Source organism: Rhinopithecus bieti, unplaced genomic scaffold, assembly GCF_001698545.2.
Source record: "Rhinopithecus bieti isolate Rb0 unplaced genomic scaffold, ASM169854v2 scaffold_7580, whole genome shotgun sequence".
In the NCBI taxonomy this organism is placed as follows: Eukaryota; Metazoa; Chordata; class Mammalia; order Primates; family Cercopithecidae; genus Rhinopithecus; species Rhinopithecus bieti.
The window spans coordinates 2,120,889-2,145,276 of record NW_016805470.1 but is presented as its reverse complement, the minus strand read 5'-3'; the positions used below and the strand labels follow the sequence as shown (position 1 = coordinate 2,145,276).

Genomic DNA, 24,388 nt, shown 5'->3' with positions numbered 1-24,388 from the left:
TACCTCTATCCTACTTTCAGTCTCTGAATGTACCTAGTCTAGATATTTTATGTAATTAGAACCCTACAATATTTGCCCTTTTGTGTATGGCTGATTTCACTGAGCATAATGTTTTTAAGGTTCACATATGTTAGAATTTATTCCTTCTTATGGCCAATTGATATTCCATTGTATGTACATACCACAGTTTGTTTATCCACATCCATTCATTGATGGACATTTGACCTGTTTCCATCTTTTAGTGGAATAGTGCTGCTGTGAACATTGGTGTACTCTGTTAGAGTCCCTGTTTTCAGTACTTTTGGGTATATACTTAGGAGTGGAATTGCTGGATCATATGGTAATTCTATGTTGACATTTTGAGGAATGACCAAATTGTTTTCCCCAGTGATTGAACCATTTTATATTCCCACCAACAATACACAAGAATTTTAATTTCTCCACATCCTCACCAATATTTATTATTTTCTGTGTTGCTTTGTTTGTTTGTGAACAGCCTCCTAAAGTGTTGGGTTCACAGGCATGAGCCACTGTGTCTGGCCAAGTTTTAAATTTTGATGAAGTCCAACTTACCTATTTTTTTTTCTGTGCTTTTAATTTCATACTTAAGAAAGCATTGCCTAATCCAAGGTCATGAAGATTTTCACCTATGTTTTCTTCTGAGAGTTTTATAGTTTTACTTATATATGTTTCTGGCATCTCTTCCTTTTGGACTCAGGTCTGTGGTACCCCTTAGACACTCCCTGACCAGGGACACTCCATGGTTGAGGGCCTGCCTTTTTGGATATGGTACACTCAGCACACATCGAGCTCATGTTTGTGGGGTATGTGTTCCACAGGGCTCTCACGCTGCCTGTCAAACCTAGACTTGCCCTGCACCTCCCCACTCCAACTCTGAACCTCAACTCTGAACCCCTAAAGACCTCACCCCTCTCTTAGTCACTGAGGGGTTTGCTGAATGCCTGGTGGGCTCTGCACTGCTATGGGGCACATATCTTCAGTTCTAGGTCCTGAGAAATGGGCTCTCACATGCTGTAAAAAACAAGGCAAGGACAGAGATAGCTCTGGGGTAGCTACAGGAACCTCAAAGGAGAAGTTCCAGCTGGAAGTCAAATTCATGCTGCACCTTGAAGGTTGATTAAGGTTTCAGTAGGCAAAGATTATTTGTGGTGGAGATAGAGCTGGGCAGCTAGGGAGCCCGTGAGCAGGCAGAACTGCCCCCAGAATGGGTCTGTGGAGAGCAGGGAATGGGGACAGAGCTGGGGGCAGGAAATGAGGACCTTTCACATCTCACAGGCAATGGGGAGCCACAGAAGGTTTTTGAGCAGGGGAGTGACTATTAAAGGCAGCACTTTGGCAAGTTCAGTAAAGCCCCATTATGGCCTATAGTTAGTAAGGCAGGTGGTAGGAGACAAGCCTCGGGAAGAAACCATCTTTCTGGCTGGGTGTCTTGGAGTGAGTCACTGGGCATCTCTGAGCTCCAGTTCCTGTTGGTTTGGGTGGTGGGGAGGGGGCAGGGAAGTGGGGAAGAGGGAGAAACAGCTGTTCATCTGCCTTAGGGTGGTATCCTTGAGGGGCTGGGAAAGCAGAACTTGGGGTAGGGCCAAGGGACACAGAGGCTTTTCTGAGGCAGGCCACCAAGTGAGGGCATTCCTGGGCACAGCCTGAGCTGGGAACGTGGCCTCCTGGCTCTCTGCTGGTGGCTGACTCAGAGGTCCTTAAGAGCCCTGCTCTCTTGTTGAGTTGGCCAGCAGAGGAGGTGGGGACACAGGCTTGGACTCCCAGCAGGTGCTGGGGCTGAAGTGCCCAGAGGTGTCCCTGGAGGCCCCTGTGTGCCCAGCCAGTGCGGTGTGCACCACCCTCTTAGGCAACAGGAACAACACAAGAACCTGCTATGGGCTTCTTGCCCGAGCTTCTCCTACTGGCCTCATTCTTCCCACCAGGTAAGCTTTGCGGGCCTAGTGCCTGTCTTCCAGGGCCCAGCCTTCATAAGTCCAGCCCTTGGCAGATTAGACTATGCCTGGGTCACAGGTTTGGTTGCTGAGGTCAAGGGAGAACCCAGTAGGGCAGTGGCCGGGAGCCGGGCAGGAAGCTATGATCTGTCTTGGAGCCACCCTACCAAACCTCTGAGCAGCCTTGGGCAGTGGACTGACCCCGGGGGCACTAAGAAGGGCTGCTCTAAGTGTGCATTTCTTGGGGTAGGGCAGAGTTTGGGAGCCCATCTGGAGCACCTTCCCTGGGGCAGTTCTCTGGGCTCTGTATCACCCTCCTCTCTGTCCCCCTGCTATTCTTCCTCCAGGCCAGGCCTCATGGGGCGTCTCCAGTCCCCAGGACGTACAGGGTGTGAAGGGGTCTTGCCTGCTTATCCCCTGCATCTTCAGCTTCCCTGCCGACGTGGAGGTGCCTGATGGCATCACGACCATCTGGTATTACGACTACTCGGGCCGGCGGCAGGTGGCAAGCCACTCAGCGGACCCCAAGCTGGTGGAGGCCCACTTCCGCGGCCGTGCCGAGTTTGTGGGGAACCCTGAGCACAAAGTGTGCAACCTGCTGCTGAAGGACCTACAGCCCGAGGACTCTGGCTCCTACAACTTCCGCTTCGAGATCAGTGAGGTCAACCGCTGGTCAGATGTGAAAGGCACCTTGGTCACAGTGACAGGTGATAAGTGGGGTGGCCTGGCTGCTCCCCGGGAGGGATTCCCAAGCTGCTTCTGGACCCCTTGGCTCTCAGCCCCAGCCCTTGTGCTGACTCTAACCCCAGCCAGTCTCAGCCTCCGTTCCAGCCCCGGTGTAGGCCCAGGCCTGGTTCTCCCTTGTTTTCACCCAAGTGGGGCTGGAGTAGAAAGCGCCTTTCCTTTCCTTCCCCTAAAAGCCGCCTCCCCAGGGCTCTCTCCTCAGCTGGGGTTTCCAGGGCAAGGGATCTCAGGGGTGGTGAAAGGGGGTCCTGAGCACTGCTGTCTGTGTCCTCAGAGGAGCCCAGGGTTCCCACCATCGCCTCCCCGGTGGAGCTTCTCGAGGGCACAGAGGTGGACTTCAACTGTTCCACCCCCTACGCATGCCTGCAGGAGCAGGTCAGACTGCAATGGCAAGGCCAGGACCCTGCTCGCTCTGTCACTTTCAACAGCCAGAAGTTTGAGCCCACCGGCGTCAGCCAGCTGGAGACCCTCCACATGGCCATGTCCTGGCAGGACCACGGCCGGATCCTGCGCTGCCAGCTCTCCGTGGCCAATCATAGGGCCCACAGCGAGATTCACCTCCAAGTGAAGTGTGAGTTGTCTGGGGACACACCCTTGTGGCTGAGCACATCTGTGGATCCCTGACAAAACCCAGCCCCTCTTCAGCCCACAGAAACAGAACCTTTGCTCCTGACACAAAACCAGGCTGCACCTGGGCCTCCAGGGTAGGGCAAGTGGAGAGACACTGCTGAGCCCCGAGGGCTTCGTTAAATGGTTCCCTTCCACCTCCTACTGCTTCAAAGGGGCTTGTCCTTGAGGCCAGGTTGGGCAGAGAAAGGGAGACACAAAGGGTTGGGGAACAGGAGCTCCCACACAGCTTCAGGGTTGGCAGCAAGCATCCTGGGATTTCCCCCGCGCTGGAGGATGCTGCGCAGGTAGGGTTTATCCCTTTCCTGCCTTAAGCCTGTTCATGACAATGGGGACCAGGGTGTCACGCAGGCACGGCTATGAGTCAGTGGGGAGAAAGCCCGGGTTTCCATTGGTTATGCATCTTCCATCTCAAATGGGGCAGCCTATTCTAGGACAATCGCTGCTCACAGGCATCTGGCTGCTGGCTCCACCCACCCACTAGCTGTGAAAACTTCAGGCAAGTTCCTTGCCTCCCAGAGCCTCTGTTTTCTCATGTCTATGGTGAAGATAACAATAGATGGTTCCTGTCTCATAGATTTATGATAAAAATTAAAGGAGATGGGCTGGGCGCGGTGGCTCACGCCTGTAATCCCATCACTTTGGGAGGCCGAGGCAGGTGAATCACTTGAGGCCAGGGGTTCAAGACCAGCTTGGCCAACATGGTGAAACCCCGTCTCTAGTAAAAATATAAAAATTAGCCAGGTGTGATGGCGCGTGCCTGTCATCCCAGTTACTAGGGAGGCTGAGGCAGGAGGATTGCTTGAACCCAGGAGGTGGAGTTGCATTGAGTCGTGATTATGCCACTGCCCTCCAGCCTAGGTGACAGAGCGAGACTATGTCTCAAAACAACAACAACAACAAAAAGCAAATAAAGGAGATGACCCAGGTAAGGTATTTAGAAGAGTGTCTGGCACATATTAAACACTTGAGACCGGATACAGTGGCTCACACCTGTAACCCCAGTGCTTTGGGAGGCCAAGGTGGGAGAATGGCTTGAGGCAAGGAGTTCGAGACCAGCCTGGGCAACATAGTGAGAACCTGTCTCTACAAAAAATTAAAAAACAAAAATTAGCCGGATATGGTGGTTTACACCTGTAGTCCCAGCTCCTTGGGAGCCTGAGGCAGGAGGATCACTTGAGACCAGGAGTTTCAGGCTGCAGTGAGCTATGATTGTGCCTCTGCACTCCAGCTTGGGTGACTGAGCCAGACCCTGTTTCTAAAAAAATAAGAATAAAACACTTGAATACACAGAGAGAGGCTTTGGAACAAGATTTCAGGAAATGCAGTTTATTTGCATTGTTGGCCTCCTGACAAACTGGGTAACTATTTTCAGAGCTCGTTTGATACTGCCTTTGGCCCCCTCCCACTAGGTGGTTGGTCCCTTACCAATAGCTTCCACAGGCCACTAATGCTAGCAGTGGGGTACCCTTGGCCCTGTGTGTGGAGCTCGCCTCAAATAGAGGAGGGAGAATGGACAGCATTGGGAAGCAGAAAACTACAGCTAGTGGGGTAGGCTGGACGCTGGGCCAAGTGTCACGTGATCAGCTCTCAATGGCATAGGAATGCGTCAGGCGCAGGGGGGAAGAAAGGGATGGACATGGGCGGACAGAGCATGCCCTGGGTGGGGACTGAAGGGGACTGCTCTTTTATCTGGGCATACTTCCTTAGGACAGAGCTTTGAAAGGGGGACAAGAAGAAGTGTGCCATCCCCTGCCTCCCCAAGCACCTTACCCGATACCCCCCACTGTGCCTTTCAGATGCCCCCAAGGGTGTGAAGATCCTCCTCAGCCCCTCGGGGAGAAACATCCTTCCAGGTGAGCCGGTCACACTCACCTGCCAGGTGAACAGCAGCTACCCTGCAGTCAGTTCCATTAAGTGGCTTAAGGATGGGGTGCGCCTCCAAACCAAGACTGGTGTGCTGCACCTGCCCCAGGCAGCATGGAGTGATGCTGGAGTCTACACCTGCCAAGCTGAGAATGGTGTGGGCTCTTTGGTCTCACCACCCATCAGCCTCCACATCTTCAGTGAGTTCTTGGGAAGGTTGTGTATTGGCCAGAGAATAGGGAGGGGCTCAGGCCTCAGGGACCGAGAGGCGACAGGGCAGGGCAGAGCCAGCAACTGGCATAACCCGGTGCTTCCTGGATGCATGTGTGGAGTCCCAGCCTTGCCTTACCATGAGACAGGTGACAATACCCCCACAAAGAGTGGGGTGTCAGGGGGTCCTGGTGAGCCAGACGAACAGATGCAGAGCACTCCGGGAGGCTCCACTGTAGTGGCAGGCGGGTGGTTTAGGATGTGCAGAGATTGAGGCTGATTAACTGAGACCTGGGGACTGTGTGGGGCTGGGACTGGAAGTCGGCTAGGATCCCCCATCACTCCCTGTGCTGCCCTTGCAGTGGCTGAGGTCCAGGTGAGCCCAGCAGGTCCCATCCTGGAGAACCAGACAGTGACGCTAGGCTGCAACACACCCAACGAGGCGCCCAGTGATCTCCACTACAGCTGGTACAAGAACCATGTCCCGCTGGAGGACGCCCACTCCCATATCCTCCGGCTGCATTCCGTCACTAGGGCTGATACTGGCTTCTACTTCTGTGAGGTGCAGAACGCCCACGGCAGCGAGCGCGCGGGCCCTGTCGGCGTGGTAGTCAACCGTAAGTGGCCAGGGTGGGGTGGCACTGGACACAGTCAGAGCAGGGCCAGACAGTGGAGCCCCAAGGAAGGGTTGGGGTCCTGCGCATGGGAACTTCAAGGCCACTTACCTGGAGGTGGCCTTGAGCTCACATCCCAGCTCTACACACCTGGGCAAGGTTTTGACCTCCCTCCTGTTTTATAAAAACTTTTTATTTGGAAGTTTAAACTTATGAAAAGTTGCAGAGAAAGACAAAGAATGATTATATACCTTTAACCTAGATTTCCCATTTATTAACATTTTGGCACATTTGCTTTATCTTTCTTGCTGTCTACACAGACACACACACGTACATACATACATATAAATGTATGGATATAGACTTGCATATATACATGTGTACATATATGGGCACTTGTGCGTATGCACATCCACTCTATGTGGACATGGGCACATATACATATATGCACACTCTCTATATACATATGAATATGTTATCTATGTATGTATCTACCTACATATTTATATTCTTGTAGCTGCAGACATGATGCTCTTTACCGCTAAATTCCTAAGATCATTCTCTTACATAACCACAATGCAATGATCATGATCAGGAAATTTAGCATTGATGGAAGACTTTTTTTTTTTGAGATAGAGTCTCGCTCTGTTGCCCAGGCTGGAGTGCAATGGTGCGATCTTGCCTCACTGCAACCTCCACCTCTGGGGCTCAAGTGATTCTCCTCCTGCCTCAGCCTCCCAAGTAGCTGGGATTACAGGCACCCACCATCCTGCCTGGCTAATTTTTGTGTTTTTGTAGAGACAGAGTTTCACCATGTTGGCCAGGATGGTCTTGAACTCCTGACCTCAGGTGATCCACCTGTCTCGGCCTCCCAAAGTACTGGGATTACAGGTGTGAGCCACCACACCCAGGTGATAGAAGACTATTATCTAAGCTATAATCATTTTACCAATGGACCTAATACTGTCTTTTGTAGTTATCCTTTTTCTGGTCCAGAATATAATCACAGTTCACACACTGCATTGGGTCGTTGTGTCTCTTAATTCTCTGTTAGTCTGGGACTGTTCCTCAGTCTTTCCTTGTCGTTCTTGACATTGAAACTTGCAGAGTTCAGGCCTGCTGTTCTGAGGGGGTCCCTCACTCCACATTTGCCTGACTTGAATGGCCTGAGACCATGCCCTCTGGCGGGAGGCTGCAGACTGCCCTGTCAGGAGGCACTCCCTGGCAGCTTGTCCCATTGCTGATGACGCTCACTTTGGTCACCTGGCTAAGGTGCTGTCCCTCACCAGATCTCTCTGTTAGTTTTCTCATCTTTGAAGTGGGGCTCCTATCCCCACTTGCAGGGTGGCCTCGAGCACTGCTTGGGACAGCAGAGTGATGTGCCCAGCCCAGCCAAGGACAAAAGTGTATTCAGCGCTTTGGGATCACCCCCTTCTCCCAGGGCATTGTGGGACAAAGGGGTGCAGAGGTCACGGGTTATATCAGGGTATCCAGGGAATGAGGGTGACAGGCCCGCCTCTCGTCTCCACACAGACCCGCCTCTCACCCCAGTCCTGACAGCCTTCCTGGAGACCCAGGCGGGACTTGTGGGCATCCTTCACTGCTCTGTGGTCAGTGAGCCCCTGGCCACACTGGTGCTGTCACACAGGGGTCATATCCTGGCCTCCACCTCCGGGGACAGTGATCACAGCCCACGCTTCAGTGGTACCTCTGGTCCCAACTCCCTGCGCCTGGAGATCCGAGACCTGGAGGAAGCTGACAGTGGGGAGTACAAGTGCTCAGCCACCAACTCCCTTGGAAATGCAACCTCCACCCTGGACTTCCATGCCAATGGTAAGATGGGCACCGGCAGCCAGGGAGAGTGGAGGGAGCCTGAGGAGGAGCTTGCTCCAGCCTGTTCCTTCTAGAAGTCTAGTGGACTCAACTGCAGGACTGAGCTAGCTGGCTAGGTCACATGAAAGGGGCTGTGCAGTGACCCAACCTCAGAGCTTCCTGAAAGTCAAGGCAAAAAGGGAAACACAACAGGTCACATCATTCCTTTGCGTATACACTGACTCTAAACGTGGAGAGTCCCTCAGAAGCATTCATTATTTTTTAATTATGAAATTTTGGGAGCAGGGTCTATGCTAGCAGTCAGATGTGGGAAGCCAGATAGAAAAGTAGGGTTTTCTGGCTGGGCGCAGTGGCTCACACCTATCCCAGCGCTTTGGGAGGTCGAGGTGGGTGTATCACAAGGTCAAGAGATCGAGATCATCCTGGCCAACATGGTGAAACCCCATCTCTACTAAAAATACAAAAATTAGCTGGACATAGTGGCGAGTGCCTGTAGTCCCAGCTACCTGGGAGGCTGAGGCAGGAGAATCGCTTGAACCTGGGAGGCGGATGTTGCAGTTAGCCGAGATTGTGCCACTGCACTCCAGCTTGGACGACACGAGTGAGACTCTGTCTCAAAAAAAAAAAAGGAAAGAAAAGTAGGGTCTTCCAACATTCCAGATTTTTGTTTTTGTTTTTTGAGATAGGGTGTTTCTCTGTTGCCTAGGCAATGGTATGTTCATGGCTCACTGCAGCCTCAAACTCCTGGGCTCAAGCCATCCTCCCATCTCAGCCTCCCAAGTAGCTGAGACCACAGGCCCATGTCACCACACCCAGCTAATAAAAAAAAAAAAAATTGTGAGCAGGCACGGTGGCTCATGCCTGCAATCCCAGCACTTTGGGAGGCCGAGGCAGGCGGATCACCCAAGGTCAGGAGCTCAAGATCAGCCTGGCCAACATGGTGAAACCCTGTCTCTACTAAAAGCACAAAAATTAGCCAGGTGTGGTGGCATACACCTGTGGTCCCAGCTACTAGGGAGGCTGAGGCAGGAGAATTGCTTGAATCTGGGAGGCAGTGGTTGTAGTGAGCTGAGATCACACCACAGAACTCCAACCTGGGTGACAGAGCAAGACTCCATCCAAAAAAGCTGGCCACAGTGGCTCACACCTGTAATCCCAGAACTTTGGGAGGCTGAGGCGGGTGGATCACCAGAGGTCAGGAGTTCCAGATCAGCCTGGCTAACATGGTGAAACCTTGTCTCTACTAAATGTATAACATTAGCTGAGTGTGGTGGCACTCCTGTAATCCTAGCTACTTGGGAGGCTGAGGCAGGAGAATCACTTGAACCCAGGAGGCAGAGGTTGCAGTGAACCAGGATCATGCCACAGAACTCCAGCCTGGGAGACAGAGTGAGACTCAGTCTCAAAAAAAAAAAAAAAATTGTTTGAAATGGAGTCTCACTGTGTTGCCCAGGCTGGTCTAGAACTCCTGGCCTCAAACGATCCTTCTGCCTCAGTCTCCCAAAGTGCTAAGATTACAGGCATGAGCTACCATGTCCAGTCAAGCCAGGTGTTGGACATAAGTCTGGGCTCTGGCTCTGAATCTTCAACCACGCTGCAACCAGCTACTACCAATAGATCTGATTTGGCATTCCAGGGCAAACCCTCCTGATCCACCACAAAGCCCAGAGCTACCTACAGTAGTGTGGGGGAAAGGAGAACCCTGGAAGGCTTTTTATATAGGGCAGCATGGTGGGGGGGTGGAGAGGCGGGACCCTTCCCAGCCTCTTCCTCTCCCTGCAGCCGCCCGTCTACTCATCAGCCCGGCAGCCGAGGTGGTGGAAGGACAGGCAGTGACACTGAGCTGCAGAAGCGGCCTGAGCCCCATGCCTGATGCCCGCTTCTCCTGGTACCTGAATGGAGCCCTGCTTCACGAGGGCCCCAGCAGCAGCCTCCGGCTCCCCGCGGCCTCCAGCACTGACGCAGGCTCATACCATTGCCGGGCCCGGGACGGCCACAGTGCCAGTGGCCCCTCTTCGCCAGCCGTTCTCACTGTGCTCTGTGAGCAGCCACCACCTGCTGCAGCCTCCTGCCGGGACCCACCAACCACTGCACCTCCTCCAGGCCCCCCAACCCTGTCCTGCCCTGCCCCACCCCAGGGTTTACATCAGGAGGCCTGGGTCACAGGCCTGGCCACGATTGGCCTCTCTACCTGGGACTGAAGTTTAGGAAATGAGGCTGGGGCCTTCTCTACCTCTCCATGTCTTTACCCTCCAATCCCAGCCCTGTGGGTTTCTCTGTCCCAGCCTCAAGCTAAGTATGGGCACCACATCCATGCTCTGTCCTCATGGGTGAGCCCTGGGACACCACACTCCTCTGTGCACATGCCCCACAGGCTGCGCTGGGCTCCCATAGACACCAAGGCAAAGCCCCTCAGCACAGGGACAGATGGCCCCTCTGCATCCGCCAAGCGGGGAGGCTCCATATGAGACCAAGGGCCTGATTCCAGAGGTTTCCCCTGTCACGCATGTGCCGGAGCCACATCCCAGAACTGTCAGAGGGCAGTTGCCTCTGCAAGGTTTTCTGGTGTCTGAGTGAGATCACATGGGGGCCGCGGCTGACGGCTCTCTTTTGGCCACCTGTCTCCAGAAGCCTTCAGGAAGAGGCCATTCTATGCATTCGCTAGTATCACAGGATCTGGCTTGGAGATCAGAGATAAGCTGCAGGGCAGACCTTGAGGGGAGGCTCGTGGTAAGGCATTGGGTGCAGGCGTAAGGCATTGGGTGCAGGTAAGGCATCGACTGCTAGGTGGACACCCTGCTCAGCAGCAGTTACGCAAGGCACTTAACGCAAGGTGGCAGTCAGCCCATACGGCACCTTTGTTTGAGCTAGAAAACGGTGCTTCTTCTTCTGGGAAGACTCAGTCAGCATCAGGGCACAGCCTAGCTTGAGGAGCATGAGCTGAGTTCCACCCACCCTGGTCTGATTGCCCTTGTGCAGGGCACAGTCTGCGCAGCTGTCTGGGGCAGCCCTAGGGATCTGCCTTTGTCCAATGTATTCTGGGAGCCTAGCCAGGCTTGTGGGGCCCTGGCAGCGACCGTGGGATGAGTGCCCATGTTCTTCCTCCCTGCAGACCCCCCTCGCCAACCAACGTTCACCACCAGGCTAGACCTCGATGCCACTGGGGCCAGGGCTGGACGGCAAGGCCTCCTTTTGTGCCGTGTGGACAGCGACCCCCCCGCCAGGCTGCAGCTGCTCCACAAGGACCGTGTTGTGGCCACTTCCCTGCCGTCAGGGGGTGGCTGCAGCACCTGTGGGGGCTGTTCCCCACGCATGAAGGTCACCAAAGGCCCCAACTTGCTGCACGTGGAGATTCACAACCCTTTGCTGGAGGAGGAGGGCTTGTACCTCTGTGAGGCCAGCAATGCCCTGGGCAACGCCTCCGCCTCAGCCACCTTCAATGGCCAGGGTGAGTTGGGCAGGGAATGGGCGGCCTGGGGACAGGGGCTGGAGTTCTGGACTGTTCTGCTCCCGGGAGGATCTAATCAGGCAAAACCACTCTGTGCAGCTGTGGGGGCCCCTCGCTGCCCTCCTCCACGTTCAGGTAGAGCAAAGCTGCTCCTTCCCATGATCTCTGTTCAGGCCGGGGACAGGCGGCACAGTACACAGCTGGTCTCTGAGGAAGGACTCCCCAGCTGGGACAGTTGGGCTGCCTTGTCCTCCTTCCCTGTACTGCAACCCTCTCTGCCCAGGGCCCGCACAGTCCCCAGGGCCCAGTTCTCCCAGGCTGCCCTGTGAGCTGGCTTGCTTTTCTCCCTAACCCTGTGGGCACCCCAGGGGGCCTCCTTCCTGTTCCTTCCAGACGAGTGGCTGGACCTCTGACTCCTGGGGGCAGGGGATGGTCAGTGAGCCTGTGCTGCCTGCTCTCCAGCCACTGTCCTGGTCATTGCACCATCACACACGCTTCAGGAGGGCACAGAAGCCAACCTGACTTGCAACGTGAGCCGGGAAGCCGCCGGCAGCCCTGCCAACTTCTCCTGGTTCCGAAATGGTGTGCTGTGGGCCCAGGGTCCCCTGGAGACCATAACACTGCTGCCCGTGGCCAGAACTGATGCTGCTCTTTACACCTGCCGCATCCTCACCGAGGCTGGCGCCCAACTCTCCACTCCTGTGCTCCTGAGTGTACTCTGTGGGTGACTAGCATGGGCAGCCTGGGGACTTGGAGGGTAGAGGGGTGGTCTGGGGAGAACCAGGGGTTGGGCTGGGGTTTGGGGAGGAAAGAGTGTGGCTTAGGCTGTGTGTGTGGCAGGAGGTGGGGGACATAGTGTGGCAGTTGAAATGTGGTGAGCTAGGCTGCGTGGCCTCAGCTCACTCTGTTCCTCTAGATCCCCCGGACCCTCCAGAGCTGTCAGCCCTCCTAGACATTGGCCAGGGCCACATGGCTGTGTTTGTCTGCACTGTGGACAGCCGCCCCCTGGCCCGGCTGGCCCTGTTCCATGGGGAGCACCTCCTGGCCACTAGCCTGAGTCCCCAGGCCCCATCCCGTGGTCGGCTCCAGGCTAAAGCTGAGGCCAACTCCCTGAAGTTAGAGGTCCGAGAACTGGGCCTTGGGGACTCTGGCAGCTACCGCTGTGAGGCCACAAATGTTCTTGGATCAGCCAACACCTCACTCTTCTTCCAGGTTCGAGGTGAGTGTCAGTCTTCTGAAGATATGGTAGACTCTGATGCCCTGGAGGCTACTCTGGTCAGACTTTGGGCTGGGTCTTGTGAATTTTATGCAGAAATGTGTATTTTTCAGTCCTGGTAAGGGCAGTTTCCAGCCTGCCAGCAGAAGGCCTCCCTTTGCCTCCAGCTAGATATTTTCACCTGCAATAACTGCAGCAGCCACTAGGAGACAGTAGCAATTCACAAGGTGACTTGCTTGGTGGGAGCTCTTTCTGCAGTAACTTACTTTGTGATCATAAAATTTTGTTACATAGTAAACATTCTCATAAATATGTATATTTATATTATGCACATATGTTTATGTATGATATATACACATACAAATATACATTATGTGTTCTTATGCATAATATATTCATATTTATTTATATACACATATACGTGTGTGTGTGTGTGTATATATACATGTATATATAGTCTCTATAAAAATCCTCCCTCAGGCTGGGTACCATGGCTCATGCCTGTAATCCCAGCACTTTAGGAGGCTGAGGCAGGCGGATCACTTGAGGTCAGGAGTTCAAGACCAGCCTGGCCAACACAGTACTAAAATTATAAAAATTAGCCAGGTGTGGTGGTGGGCATTTGTCATCCCAGTTACTCGGGAGGCTAAGGCAGGAGAATCGTTTGAACCTGGGAGATGGAAGTTGCAGTGAGCTGAAATTGCACTTCACTCTGGCCTGGATGACAGAGTGAGACTCCGTCTTAAAACAAAAACAAAAACAAAACAAAACAAAATTCTCCCTAAACAAATAAACCAGGACAAAGGAAAGATAATACCCATAATGCGAAGGTCAAAGGAACACACATGCTTCTTCCACCACGGTGACCGACAGCACCAATTTTGGGACATTTACTTTGAGCCTTGATTCTGTGTATCTTTTCTTACTTAGCATACCTATTTTGCAGGGAGAAATTGAAGGTTCGAGTTTTAGGAGCTTTTCCCCAGTTGCATGACCCTGCTGGCTATGGTCTCAGGCGTGGTCTGTGCTCTTGCTTAGCATTCCAGCTGTCCCTCCATCTCACTCCCTGTACCCTGGGGTTCTCCTGCTTCAGACCCAGGGGCCACCGAGGAGCTGCCCTTTGCCTGGTTCCCAGTTCCTGTGCTCTTGTGGCCTGGAGTCTGAATGCAGGGCCGGCCTGTTGAGGGCGCTCAAGATCACATAGCTGCTAACATTCCCTTCCAAGCCCTCGGTCACCCATGCTGAGTCCAGCTCCTAGTTAGGACAATGGCCCTAGGATGATCTAAATCCCTCCCTTTTCAGTACTTTATGGGTTGAACCAACATTTGTCAGGAGCTAACACATGCAGGCATGGTGCCTGGAACTGGGGTCACAGGTCACACAAGTCCAGTGCCCATGAGGCTTATGCTTTGGTAGGCGAAATATGACTGACACAGTAAAACCATCCCACCAGGTGGTGGGAGGTAAATGCCAGCATGGAACCTATGCAGGAGAGTGGGGAGCAGGAGGGGCAAGGCATGGGGCTGAGTGGGCCTTGGTGGTGGTCTGGAAGGGGGCTGCGGCTCCATCTCACGGAATTGGGTTGTGTAGTCCTAGGTGGATACGCACATGGTCCCAGACTGTGGGAGGTGTGGTGGAGAGCCCTCACCTGCTCTTGGTTTTCCCCTGCAGGAGCCTGGGTCCAGGTGTCACCATCACCTGAGCTCCAAGAGGGCCAGGCTGTGGTCCTGAGCTGCCAGGTACCCACAGGAGTCCCGGAGGGGACCTCATATCGTTGGTATCGGGATGGCCAGCCCCTCCAGGAGTCGACCTCGGCCACACTCCGCTTTGCAGCCATAACTTTGACACAAGCTGGGGCCTATCATTGCCAAGCACAGGCCCCAGGCTCAGCCACCACAAGCCTAGCTGCACCCGTCAGCCTCCATGTGTCCTGTAAGGACTTTCATCTCGTCTATGTGTTGGGGAAGGAATGCAGTCCCCTGGTCCTGGGCTCTGTCACGTGACAGGGCCCTGGATGAGGGACCCCCTGACTGGGTCCTGACCACTCCCCACCCTGTGTAGATGCCCCACGCCAGGTCACACTCACTACCCTGATGGACACAGGCCCTGGGCGACTGGGCCTCCTCCTGTGCCGTGTTGACAGTGACCCTCCGGCCCAGCTGCAGCTGCTCCATGGGGACCGCCTTGTGGCCTCCACCCTACATGGTGTGGGGGGACCTGAAAGCAGCTCTCCCAGGTTGCAGGCGGCTGTGGCCCCCAACACACTGCGTCTGGAGATCCATGGGGCGATGCTGGAGGATGAGGGTGTCTACACCTGTGAGGCCTCCAACACCCTGGGCCAGGCCTCGGCCTCAGCTGACTTCAACGCTCAAGGTCAGTGTGTGTGTGTGTGTGTGTGTGTGTGTGTGTGTGTGTGTGTCTTCTTTAAAAGAGGAGAGGAGGTGGGACAGGGTTCTAGAAGCCTGGAGGCGTAGAAATAATCCCCATTCCCACCCTTCCTAAGGGTGGTGGACTCCAGACTTGAGTTTCATGGGAGAACCTTTTTTAAACACCAAATTTTACATGCATGCCCAGTGGATAAAACTAAAGAGGGAATTTCAGGAGAAAGTGCAGCAGGGGAGGGGAGGTGTGCGGTCTCCCCATTTGCCCCCAGCCATGGTCAGGGAGGGGCTCAGGGCCTTCCAGGACTCTGCGGAACTCCACTGGGGACCACTCAGGAGCCAGTGGGCGATTCCCAAGCTCGACCTCTGAGCCCCATTTATAGGTGGGCCACCTGGGGCTCCCAGAGGCCAAGGGGCTCCCCAGCAGTAAGGGCAGCTCACCCACATGGAGACAGGTGGCTTGCTGTACACAGCCTCAAGACCCTCGCTGGTGTCCTGTGCTCTCCCTCTCCCCAGCTGTGAATGTGCGGGTGTGGCCCGGGACCACCGTGCGGGAGGGGCAGCTGGTGAACCTGACCTGCCTTGTGTGGACCACTCACCCGGCCCAGCTCACCTACACATGGTACCAGGATGGGCAGCAGCGCCTGGATGCCCGCTCCATCCCCCTGCCCAACGTCACAGTCAGGGATGCCACCTCCTACCGCTGTGGTGTGGGCCCCCCTGGTCAGGCACCCCGCCTCTCCAGACCTATCACCTTGGACGTCCTCTGTGAGTCTGGCTGGATGCAGGGTGGGGCTGGCAGGTGTGACAGCAGCACACAGGGATCAGGGCATGGCCAGAACCCCACAGGCGTCCAGTGGGGAACTTGGTACCCAGTAGCTAGTGGAGCACTGGGCAAGGAGCATTAGAGTAGGGGGCACTGGGGTGAGTCCTGTCTGGGCAGAGGAGCAGTGCCTCAGATTGGGTGGTTGGGAGCCATTGGGGTGAGGAGCCTGGGCTCTCCTGAGTTTGAATGCCACCTGCAAACTGGCCTCCTGCAGGCTGCCGCCTGTGACTCCTTGTAAGCCTCTCATGCCCTGCAGATGCACCCCGCAACCTGCGCCTGACCTACTTCCTGGAGAGCCATGGTGGGCAGATGGCCCTGGTACTGTGCACTGTGGACAGCCGCCCGCCTGCCCAACTGGCCCTCAGCCACGCCGGTCGCCTCTTGGCCTCCTCAACAGCAGCCTCTGTCCCCAACACTCTGCGCCTGGAGCTGCGGGAGCCACAGCCCAGTGATGAGGGTTTCTACAGCTGCTCTGCCCGCAGCCCTCTGGGCCAGGCCAACACGTCCCTGGAGCTGCGGCTGGAGGGTGAGGCAGGGCCCAGGCCAAGCCCACTGAGATGGAAACCCACTGTGGTGTCTGGCTGATCCTGGCCTCCTTGGTACAGGTGTACGGGTGATCCTGGCTCCAGAGACTACCGTGCCTGAAGGTGCCCCCATCACAGTGACTTGTGAGGACACTGCTGCCCGCCCACCCACCCTCTATGCCTGGTACCACAATGGTCGTTGGCTGCAGGAGGGTCCAGCTGCCTCGCTGTCATTCCCGGTGGCCACGCGAGCTCATGCAGGCGCCTACTCTTGCCAGGCCCAGGATGCCCAGGGCACCCGCAGCTCCCGTCCTGCTGCCCTGCAAGTCCTCTGTGAGCAGGGGGTCCTTGGCCAGGGCTGCCCAGGAGGAGGGTGGTAGAGGGTGTGCTGGGCTCTGGTGGGAGTGGGCACAGGACTGCAGTGGGCCCAGGAATAGGCAGTTGGGGAATGAGGACATAGGTGCTGGAGAAAGAGACAGTCCTATAAGCCCTGCCTGGAGTACTCTGCCCATAGGACTCCTGGGAAGGTGTCACTTCTAGGAAGTGGCCATTGGTCCAGAGGCTTCAGCCTGGCCAACCCCAGGCAACTGGGCAATGCACAGTGCAGGGTGCCTAAGCAAGGCCCGCATCTGTGCCCTGCCTGCCCACAGATGCCCCTCAGGACGCTGTCCTGTCCTCCTTCCGGGACTCCAGGGCCAGATCCATGGCTGTGATACAGTGCACTGTGGACAGTGAGCCACCTGCTGAGCTGGCCCTATCTCATGATGGCAAGGTGCTGGCCACGAGCGGCGGGGTCCACAGCTTGGCATCAGGGACAGGCCATGTCCAGGTGGCCCGAAATGCCCTACGGCTGCAGGTGCAAGAGGTGCCTGCAGGTGATGACACCTATGTTTGCACAGCCCAAAACTTGCTGGGCTCAATCAGCACCACTGGGCGGTTGCAGGTAGAAGGTGAGTGGGAGATGGGGAGGAGGAGGGTCTCTGATGCTGTCAGGTCCAAGTCTATGAGAGGGGCTGGAGCTCTCACTAGAGCGGGCTGTCTGGTCTGAGAAAGCCCTGCCTTGAGAAGCCTAATCTGATGGAGGAGGCACAGCTCCCACTGGAGGGGGCACAGTTCCACTTTGGAAAGCCCAATCCCAAGTCAGACTGAGACCTTCCCACAATGTGCAGAGGCCCCTCAGAGGTCCACCCAGAGGCTCCAGCCCCCGAGGCCTACAGATCCCCAACCACCTATCCATCCTCCACCCGCAGGTGCGCGCGTGGTGGCGGAGCCTGGCCTGGACGTGCCTGAGGGTGCTGCCCTGAACCTCAGCTGCCGCCTCCTGGGTGGCCCTGGGCCTATGGGCAACTCCACCTTTGCATGGTTCTGGAATGACCGGCGGCTGCATGTGGACCCTGTGCCCACTCTTGCCTTCACCCACGTGGCTCGTGCTCAAGCTGGGATGTACCACTGCCTGGCTGAGCTCCCCACTGGGGCTGCTGCCTCCACTCCGGTCATGCTCCGTGTGCTCTGTGAGTGTGAACCTCCTCCCCTGCCTTAGTCTCCCCACATCTCACACGCCCACCTCAGTTCTTCCTCCTCTTCTGTCTGCCAAGAGTGAAGACTTCATGGATATTGAGTTCTGGGTTGGAATCCTGGCTCTCCCACTGTCTGGTTGTGTGATCTTGTAAAATGGGGAATACATCATTCACCTCATCTTGCAAGTAGTATAAGAAGTAAATGGATGGGCACGGGGGCTCATGCCTGTAATCCCAGCACTTTGAGAGGCTGATGTGGGTGGATCCCTTGAGGCCAGGAGTTCGAGACTAGCCTAGTCAATATGGCGAAACTCCGTCTCTACTAAAAATACAAAAATTAGCACGGCATGATGGCACACACCTGTAATCCCAGCTATTCAGGAGGCTGAGGCAAGAGACTCGCTTGAACCTGGGAGGTGGAGGTTGCAGTGAGCCAAGATCACCACAGCACACTCCAGCCTGGGTGACAGACTGAGACTCTGTCTCAAAAAAAAAAAAAAAAAAGAAAAAAAGAAAGAAAAAAAAGAAAGAAAAAACCAAAAGAAATAAAGCATGCTGAGTGTCTGGCACACAATAGATCCTCATCAGTCTTGGTCTCCCACTCCAGCCTTCACCAAAGCCTACACTGTGTCAGTCAGCTATTGCTACATAACAAGCCACCCCAAAACTTACTGTTTCAAACAAAAGCCATGTTATTTGCTCAATTCTGTGGGCTTGGCTCGGCTGGGGAGTTCTTCTGTTGTTCACACCTCATGTGGCTGCAGTTGTCCAGTGGTCTCAGATGACTGCACACTCGTGGCTGCAGGTTGGGCCACATGTGCCCAGCAGGCTGGCCTGGGCTTCCCACGTTGTTGTGTTCCAACAAGCAGAACAGAAGCTACAGGGTCTCTTGAGGTCTGGCTCTGAAGTTGCACAATGTCACTTCTTTCTTCAGTTGGTCAAACTGAGTCACAGATTCAAGGACTGAGGAAATAGGTTCTGCCTCTTAATGGGAGGAGCAGCAGTCACTGTGCATGGGTGCAGGGGGGGAGGAATTTGTGGTCATTTTCTGCAATCACCACACTCCCTTCCTCCCACAGACCCTCCCAAGACGCCCACCATGATGGTCTTCGTGGAGCCTGAGAGTGGCCTCCGGGGCATCCTGGATTGTCGAGTGGACAGCGAGCCCCTTGCCAGCCTGACTCTCCACCTTGGCAGTCGACTGGTAGCCTCCAGTCAGCCTCAGGGTGCCCCTGCAGAGCCACACATCCATGTCCTGGCTTCCCCCAATGCCCTGAGGGTGGACATCGAGGCACTGAGGCCCAGCGACCAAGGGGAATACGTGTGTTCTGCCTCAAATGCTCTGGGCTCTGCCTCTACCTCCACCTACTTTGGGGTCAGAGGTAAGGGGAGGGGGCTCCATCTCCCAGGCCACTCTGCACAAAAGCTCAGTTCTTAGGCCCAAAGGCTTCCTTCCCTGTATCCCTTCTGCTGCAGCACAACTTGCCTGTCTACTCTAAACTGATTGCTAGGGGCTCCCTTGTGTGGAGAGATAAAGCAGAAGTTAGAAGGTTTCATCTTGGGTGGGTCCCCTTGGAAGGAAGCACTGGGGGCCTGCAGCTGTGGCTGCCCTGAGTCCCCCTCTGTGTTCCAGCCCTGCACCGCCTGCACCAGTTCCAGCAGCTGCTCTGGGTCCTGGGAGTGCTCCTGGGCCTCCTGCTCCTGCTGTTGGGCCTGGGGGCCTGCTACACCTGGAGGTAGGTCTGGAGCCAGGGGTGGGCCAGAAGATTGGGGTAAGGCAGCCAAGCTCATCTTCCCCTCAAATTCCCCCAGGTCCTTTAGGACCTCCTATCAAGTTCACAGGCTGCCTACTTCTCAGACTGCCCCTCCAAATTGGGAATCCCTTCTAGAATTGCCCCTGAATCCTCCTTGCTGTAGTTTTCTTCTTTCCTCCTCTCTGCCCTGGCTGTGCTTAAGCAAGGGCTAGGGAGGAAGACAGAGGAAGCACCCACTCTCCACCCCACTCTGGTGGTCTGGAGCCAGCCTGTGGGGAGTGGGAGAGGAATGGGGGCAGCAGGTGGGGAGGGGAGAGGCTCTCTGAGTCTACTCTGGGCCTTGCAGAAGGAGGCGTGTTTATAAGCAGAGCATGGGCGAGAATTCGGTGGAGATGACTTTTCAGAAAGAGACCACGCAGGTATCCATTCAACACACGCGGGCAGATACAATACCCAGCTAACCCACAGTGTCGACTGGTATCTGCAGACTGCTGTCATTTATGGGATGGTGCCTGGGACCAAGGGGAGGTTGGGGAGAGCATGTAGGGAACCAGGAGCCCCTCGGGAGATAGGAGAGCTCTGTTCTGCTTGGGGCAGAGAGAATCCCTCTGTCTGCTGGTGGCTGGCTTAGAGGACTAGGGGAGACTTTCTGGACTTAGCAGCATCCCCTCCATTTCCAAGACGCATGTTCTGACTCCCCCACCTTTGATCTGAGGCCTCTTCCCCACTCCCGAGCCTGCCCATCACCTGGGCAGAAGTGAAAGTCAGTTTCTCCTCCCCTGTGGTGTGTCCCTTCTGCAGCTGATTCACCTGGTGGGCTAGGGCTCCAAGTCACACTTCCAGCCATGCACACTCCCACCAATCCTCTTGGGACCCTACCTAAGGCTAGGGGCCTGGGAGCCTGCCCTGGCTCCCAGAGGCCTCCTGTAACCAGGGTTTTCTCTATGGGAAGTTCATTGATCCTGATGCAGCCACATGTGAGACCTCATCGTGTGCCCCACCCCTGGGCTGACCAGTGGTGTTACCTGCCCTCCAGAGGAGAAGGTGGCCAGCATCTGTGATGACTCCAGCCTATGAATGTGAATGAGGCAGCATTGGGTCCTGCCTGCCTCTATGAAAACAGCTCTGTGACATCTGACTTTTTATGACCTGGCCCCAAGCCTCTTGGCCTCCCCCCCAAAAATGGGTGGTGAGAGGTCTACCCAGGAGAGTGTTGACCCTGGAGGACACTGAAGAGCACCGAGCCGATCATGATGACCACTTCTCTCACTCTCTCTTCTCTGGATCTCCTCCCTTCTCTCCATTTCTCCCGCAAAGGAAGCCCTGCCCTTTCACGTCCTTCTCCTCGAAAGCCACCCTGGACTTTGATTGGATTACAGCATCCTCAGAGGCTCGTCAAGGCACTCTGTATTCAGTAGAGTATCAGTCAGCCTGCTCTAAAAAGAGACCAAATACAGTGGCTTCAACATGATAGAATTTTATTTTTCTCTCCCATGCTAGTCTGGCTGTTACGATGGTTTAAGATGATGGGGCTCAGGATCCTTCTATCTTCCTTTTATCTATCCCTAAAATGTTGCCTTTGATTGTGAGGCTCACCATCGTCCTGCTCTGTCCACGTGCCCTCCAGCCAGAAGAGGGAAGAGTGGAGGTAGAAGCACACCCATGCCCATGGTGAACCCAACCCAGAAGCTACACAGGACTTTTCCAGTCACTTCCCATTGGCTGGAGTATTGTCACATGGCTACTCCAAGCTACAAGGGAGACTGGGAAATGTAGTTTTTATTTTGAGTACAGAGGACATTTGGAATTGGACTTCCAAAGGACTCCCAACTGTGGGCTCAGCCCTGGGACTTTTGACATTGTTGGGAATGCCATCAGCAGGCCATGTTTCGTCTCAGTGCCCATCTACTGAGGGCCTGGGTGTGCCACTGGCCATTCTTGTCATGGGCTTCCTGGAAGAGGTGATCACTCTCACACTAAGACTGAGGAAATAAAAAAGGTTTGATGTTTTCCTAGGGAGAGAGTGAGCCAGGCAGTGGAGTTGCCTAAGAAGACATCCTTGTGCCAGATTTGGCCCCTGAAAGAAGAGATGCCTTCATTCCCCCCACCCCCACCACCACCCGTACCCCCAGTGGCTGGGTACTGCCTTACTGGCACTTACAAGAGTGGAGGGCAGACACAGATGTCGTCAGCATCCTTGTTCCTGCTCCAGATGCATACCCGTCCATGGCTGAGTGGACTCCTGTCCTTTTCCTGGAGGCCCTGTGTCGGGCTGTTAAAGAGAACGAGTTACCAAGAAGGACTTACATGCCCCTGCGAATCAGGGACCAAGAGAAGAGAACTCTTGAGTGGGCTAGGGACTCCCCCGCAGCCTGGTGGAAATGGTGGGAGGAGCTAAGAGCCCTCTGCTCTAGGATTTGGGTTGAAAAACAGAGAGAGAAGTGGGAGTTGGCACAGGAGCTAACAGGCTGGGAGGCAGTTGGAGGCCAGGTGAACTTTGTGTAGCAGAGGCCGCACCCTCCCTCATTCCAGGCCCTTTCATTTTCATGCTCCATTGGCAGACTCTTGCTGGGAGCCTGTTCAGAATGTCCTCCCAATAAAACTCCATCCTATGACGCAACTGGAGTGAGTCTCTTTCTTGCAACCCAAACAACTGGGCTAGAACACAGAGGAGTCTCAAGTTAGTGGGGTTTATTCTTAGACACCATCTGTAGGAGGGGGCCAGGGGCTGCAAGTTACATGACATTTATCACAAATTACCTTATGCTGAAGTGATTTATGTCCCTTTCTGCTCCTTGAGGCTCCATGTGTTGCTCACATTTGCCACCCACGATGACCAGCCCCATGCATGGCATGCAGCAGGTGGGCATGTGAACTAAGCATTTGTCTTGTCTACATTGCTGACAATGGGGAGAGTGGAGAACATGGACTAAATCCAGAGGTGGGACAGGGAGAGAGCAAGCCAAATGCAGCCAGATGTTTGGGGGCTGTCTGGGGAAGAGGGTGAGGGGAGGATTATAAGCAGCCGCTGAAGCTGCGGCTACTGGGGGATCTGGGAATATGTGGCTTGGGAGTCTTCATCTGCTGCCGTGTACTTCCAAGGGGACATATGTCCATCTTGGATCGCAGGGTTCTCAGAGGGATTTGTTGTGTTCGCTTCCAGTGGTCTGAGGCCTCCTGAGACTTTTCGTACATTTAATTGAAGTGTAACATACAGAAAAGTTCACACATTATAAATGCAACTCAAGGACTTTTCCAAAAGCAAACACCCAGATCAAGAAACAGACCATCCCACAGTCTCCCCTTACACCCTGTACCAGTTGCAGTCCCTACAAGGGTAACTACTATCTTGACTTCGAACACCATAGATTTGATTTGCCTGTTTTTGAACTCTATATAAGTAGAATCACAGAGTGTGTATAATGACTTTGGAAAACTGTTTGACAATATCTATTAAAGTTAAAATACCCTTGCCCTATGGACCTGAAATTCCACCCACCTTGCCAAGGGACAAAAAGTTTCCCTCTAAATGCACCAGGCTGTCAGGGATGAACCCTTGGCTTTGGGGCCCCCATTCATACACAAGATTTTTTCTGGGGCACCCAAGCATCAGCCTGTCATCTCGAGGTGCCACCCTGGCCATCTCTGAGGGCTGGAGTCAGAGTGCCTCCCTCAGACATCCTGTTCTGCATCATTCCTTGGGAGGAGTCATGTTTACAGATGGTGGTGTCACCCATGCCAAGTACTTCGAAGGGTTAACGCTCACTGGTTTGCCTGTTTCCCAGGACACTTTCCGATGCTCCTCTGGAGGGTGAGGCCAACAAGCTAGTGGAGAAGTCATCTTTCCCAGGTGCTGTTGGGCGCACCCGGAGCTGCTCAGTGCATCCTAGGATCCCTCTTCCTCAGCTTTGGTTTGACGGCCTCATCTCCTCCCCTACAACCTCAAAATGTAAATAAACCCTTGCTCAGAGACTTCGGCAGAAAACTCCTCTGACCTGCACTTGGACACAGCTCATCTGGGTTTGGGAGGTGTCAACTGTGTAAGGAAGACTCTGATCCCCATGTGGCTCTTCAACTGCGCCCCCTCCACAGTCAGTTATTAGCACTGACTGTGCTAGGAAGTGAGTAACACACATATTCCCAGACCACATGGAGCTCAGGAGCTTGGGGAGACAGACAGGGAAGTAGATGACTATAGTGCCTTGTGAAACGTGTTGCAGGGAGAAGTGTCATTCAGGGGATGCTAACCTGGCTTTGGGTAAGGGACAACCTCTGAATGACAGAACATTAAAGCCATGGCCTGCAGTTTAAGTAGGAGTTGACCAGTTCGAGGTAAGAACACCAGTAAGCAAGGATGCCAGAGTAGCTCCTAGAGCTGCCTTCTCTACCTGACATCCACACTGAAGCCAGCCCCTCTGTGTTCAACCTTGCTTTACTCAAGAGGTGTCGCTGAGGGGCTGCTCTGGGGGGCTGCTCTGCTTTCCTGTCCCCAACTTGTTCTGAGCTCAAGTCACCTCCATATTGGTGCTCCTGGTTCTCAGGCCTTTGGACTCAAACTGAATCACACCACTGGCTTTCCTGGTTCTCCAGCTTGCAGATGGCAGATCCTGGAACATTTTGGCCTCCATAATCATGTGAGCCAATTGCTATAATAAATATTTCTCTCTCCCTCTTTCTTCCTCTCTCTCTCCGTGTAAATATGGCTCCAATTATAAGAGCCCCAAACTGGAAAATAACCCTATGTTGCACTGGTGAGTAGAGAAACTGTGGTTCTCTCAAACCACGAAACACTATTCAGCAATACGAAGGAACAAACTATTGATATGCAAAATAGTGTAAATGAATCTCAAAAACATTGGAAAGAGGGAAGGAAGCC

General features: G+C 54.4%; 1 protein-coding gene and 1 long non-coding RNA gene across 3 annotated transcripts in view; one reads left to right on the top strand and one right to left on the bottom strand.

Annotated features, from left to right (window-relative positions):
• Positions 1-1,585: 1,585 nt before the first annotated feature.
• On the top strand, positions 1,586-22,132 carry SIGLEC1 (sialic acid binding Ig like lectin 1). 2 transcript variants are annotated; one of them, XM_017872617.1, is made up of 21 exons: positions 1,586-1,943; positions 2,300-2,659; positions 2,971-3,267; positions 5,123-5,389; positions 5,762-6,016; positions 7,547-7,846; positions 9,629-9,886; positions 10,959-11,294; positions 11,757-12,014; positions 12,211-12,513; positions 14,182-14,442; positions 14,572-14,883; positions 15,408-15,659; positions 15,974-16,243; positions 16,323-16,574; positions 16,892-17,191; positions 17,492-17,752; positions 18,838-19,140; positions 19,392-19,494; positions 19,859-19,931; positions 20,484-22,132. In XM_017872617.1, exons 1-21 carry the CDS (start codon positions 1,895-1,897, stop codon positions 20,571-20,573), a joined length of 5,160 nt encoding a protein of 1,719 aa, XP_017728106.1. In that variant the 5' UTR covers positions 1,586-1,894; the 3' UTR covers positions 20,574-22,132. The 2 variants fall into 2 exon arrangements, with proteins under 2 accessions (XP_017728106.1, XP_017728107.1); XM_017872618.1 differs by having other exon boundaries at positions 1,587-1,943; positions 20,465-22,132.
• Positions 21,405-24,388, bottom strand: part of LOC108530018 (uncharacterized) — a 7,351-nt gene continuing 4,367 nt past the window's right edge. Inside the window, exon 2 of the long non-coding RNA XR_001885739.1 lies at positions 21,405-21,784. This is a non-coding gene — a long non-coding RNA (uncharacterized LOC108530018). The remainder of the gene's footprint in view (positions 21,785-24,388) is intronic.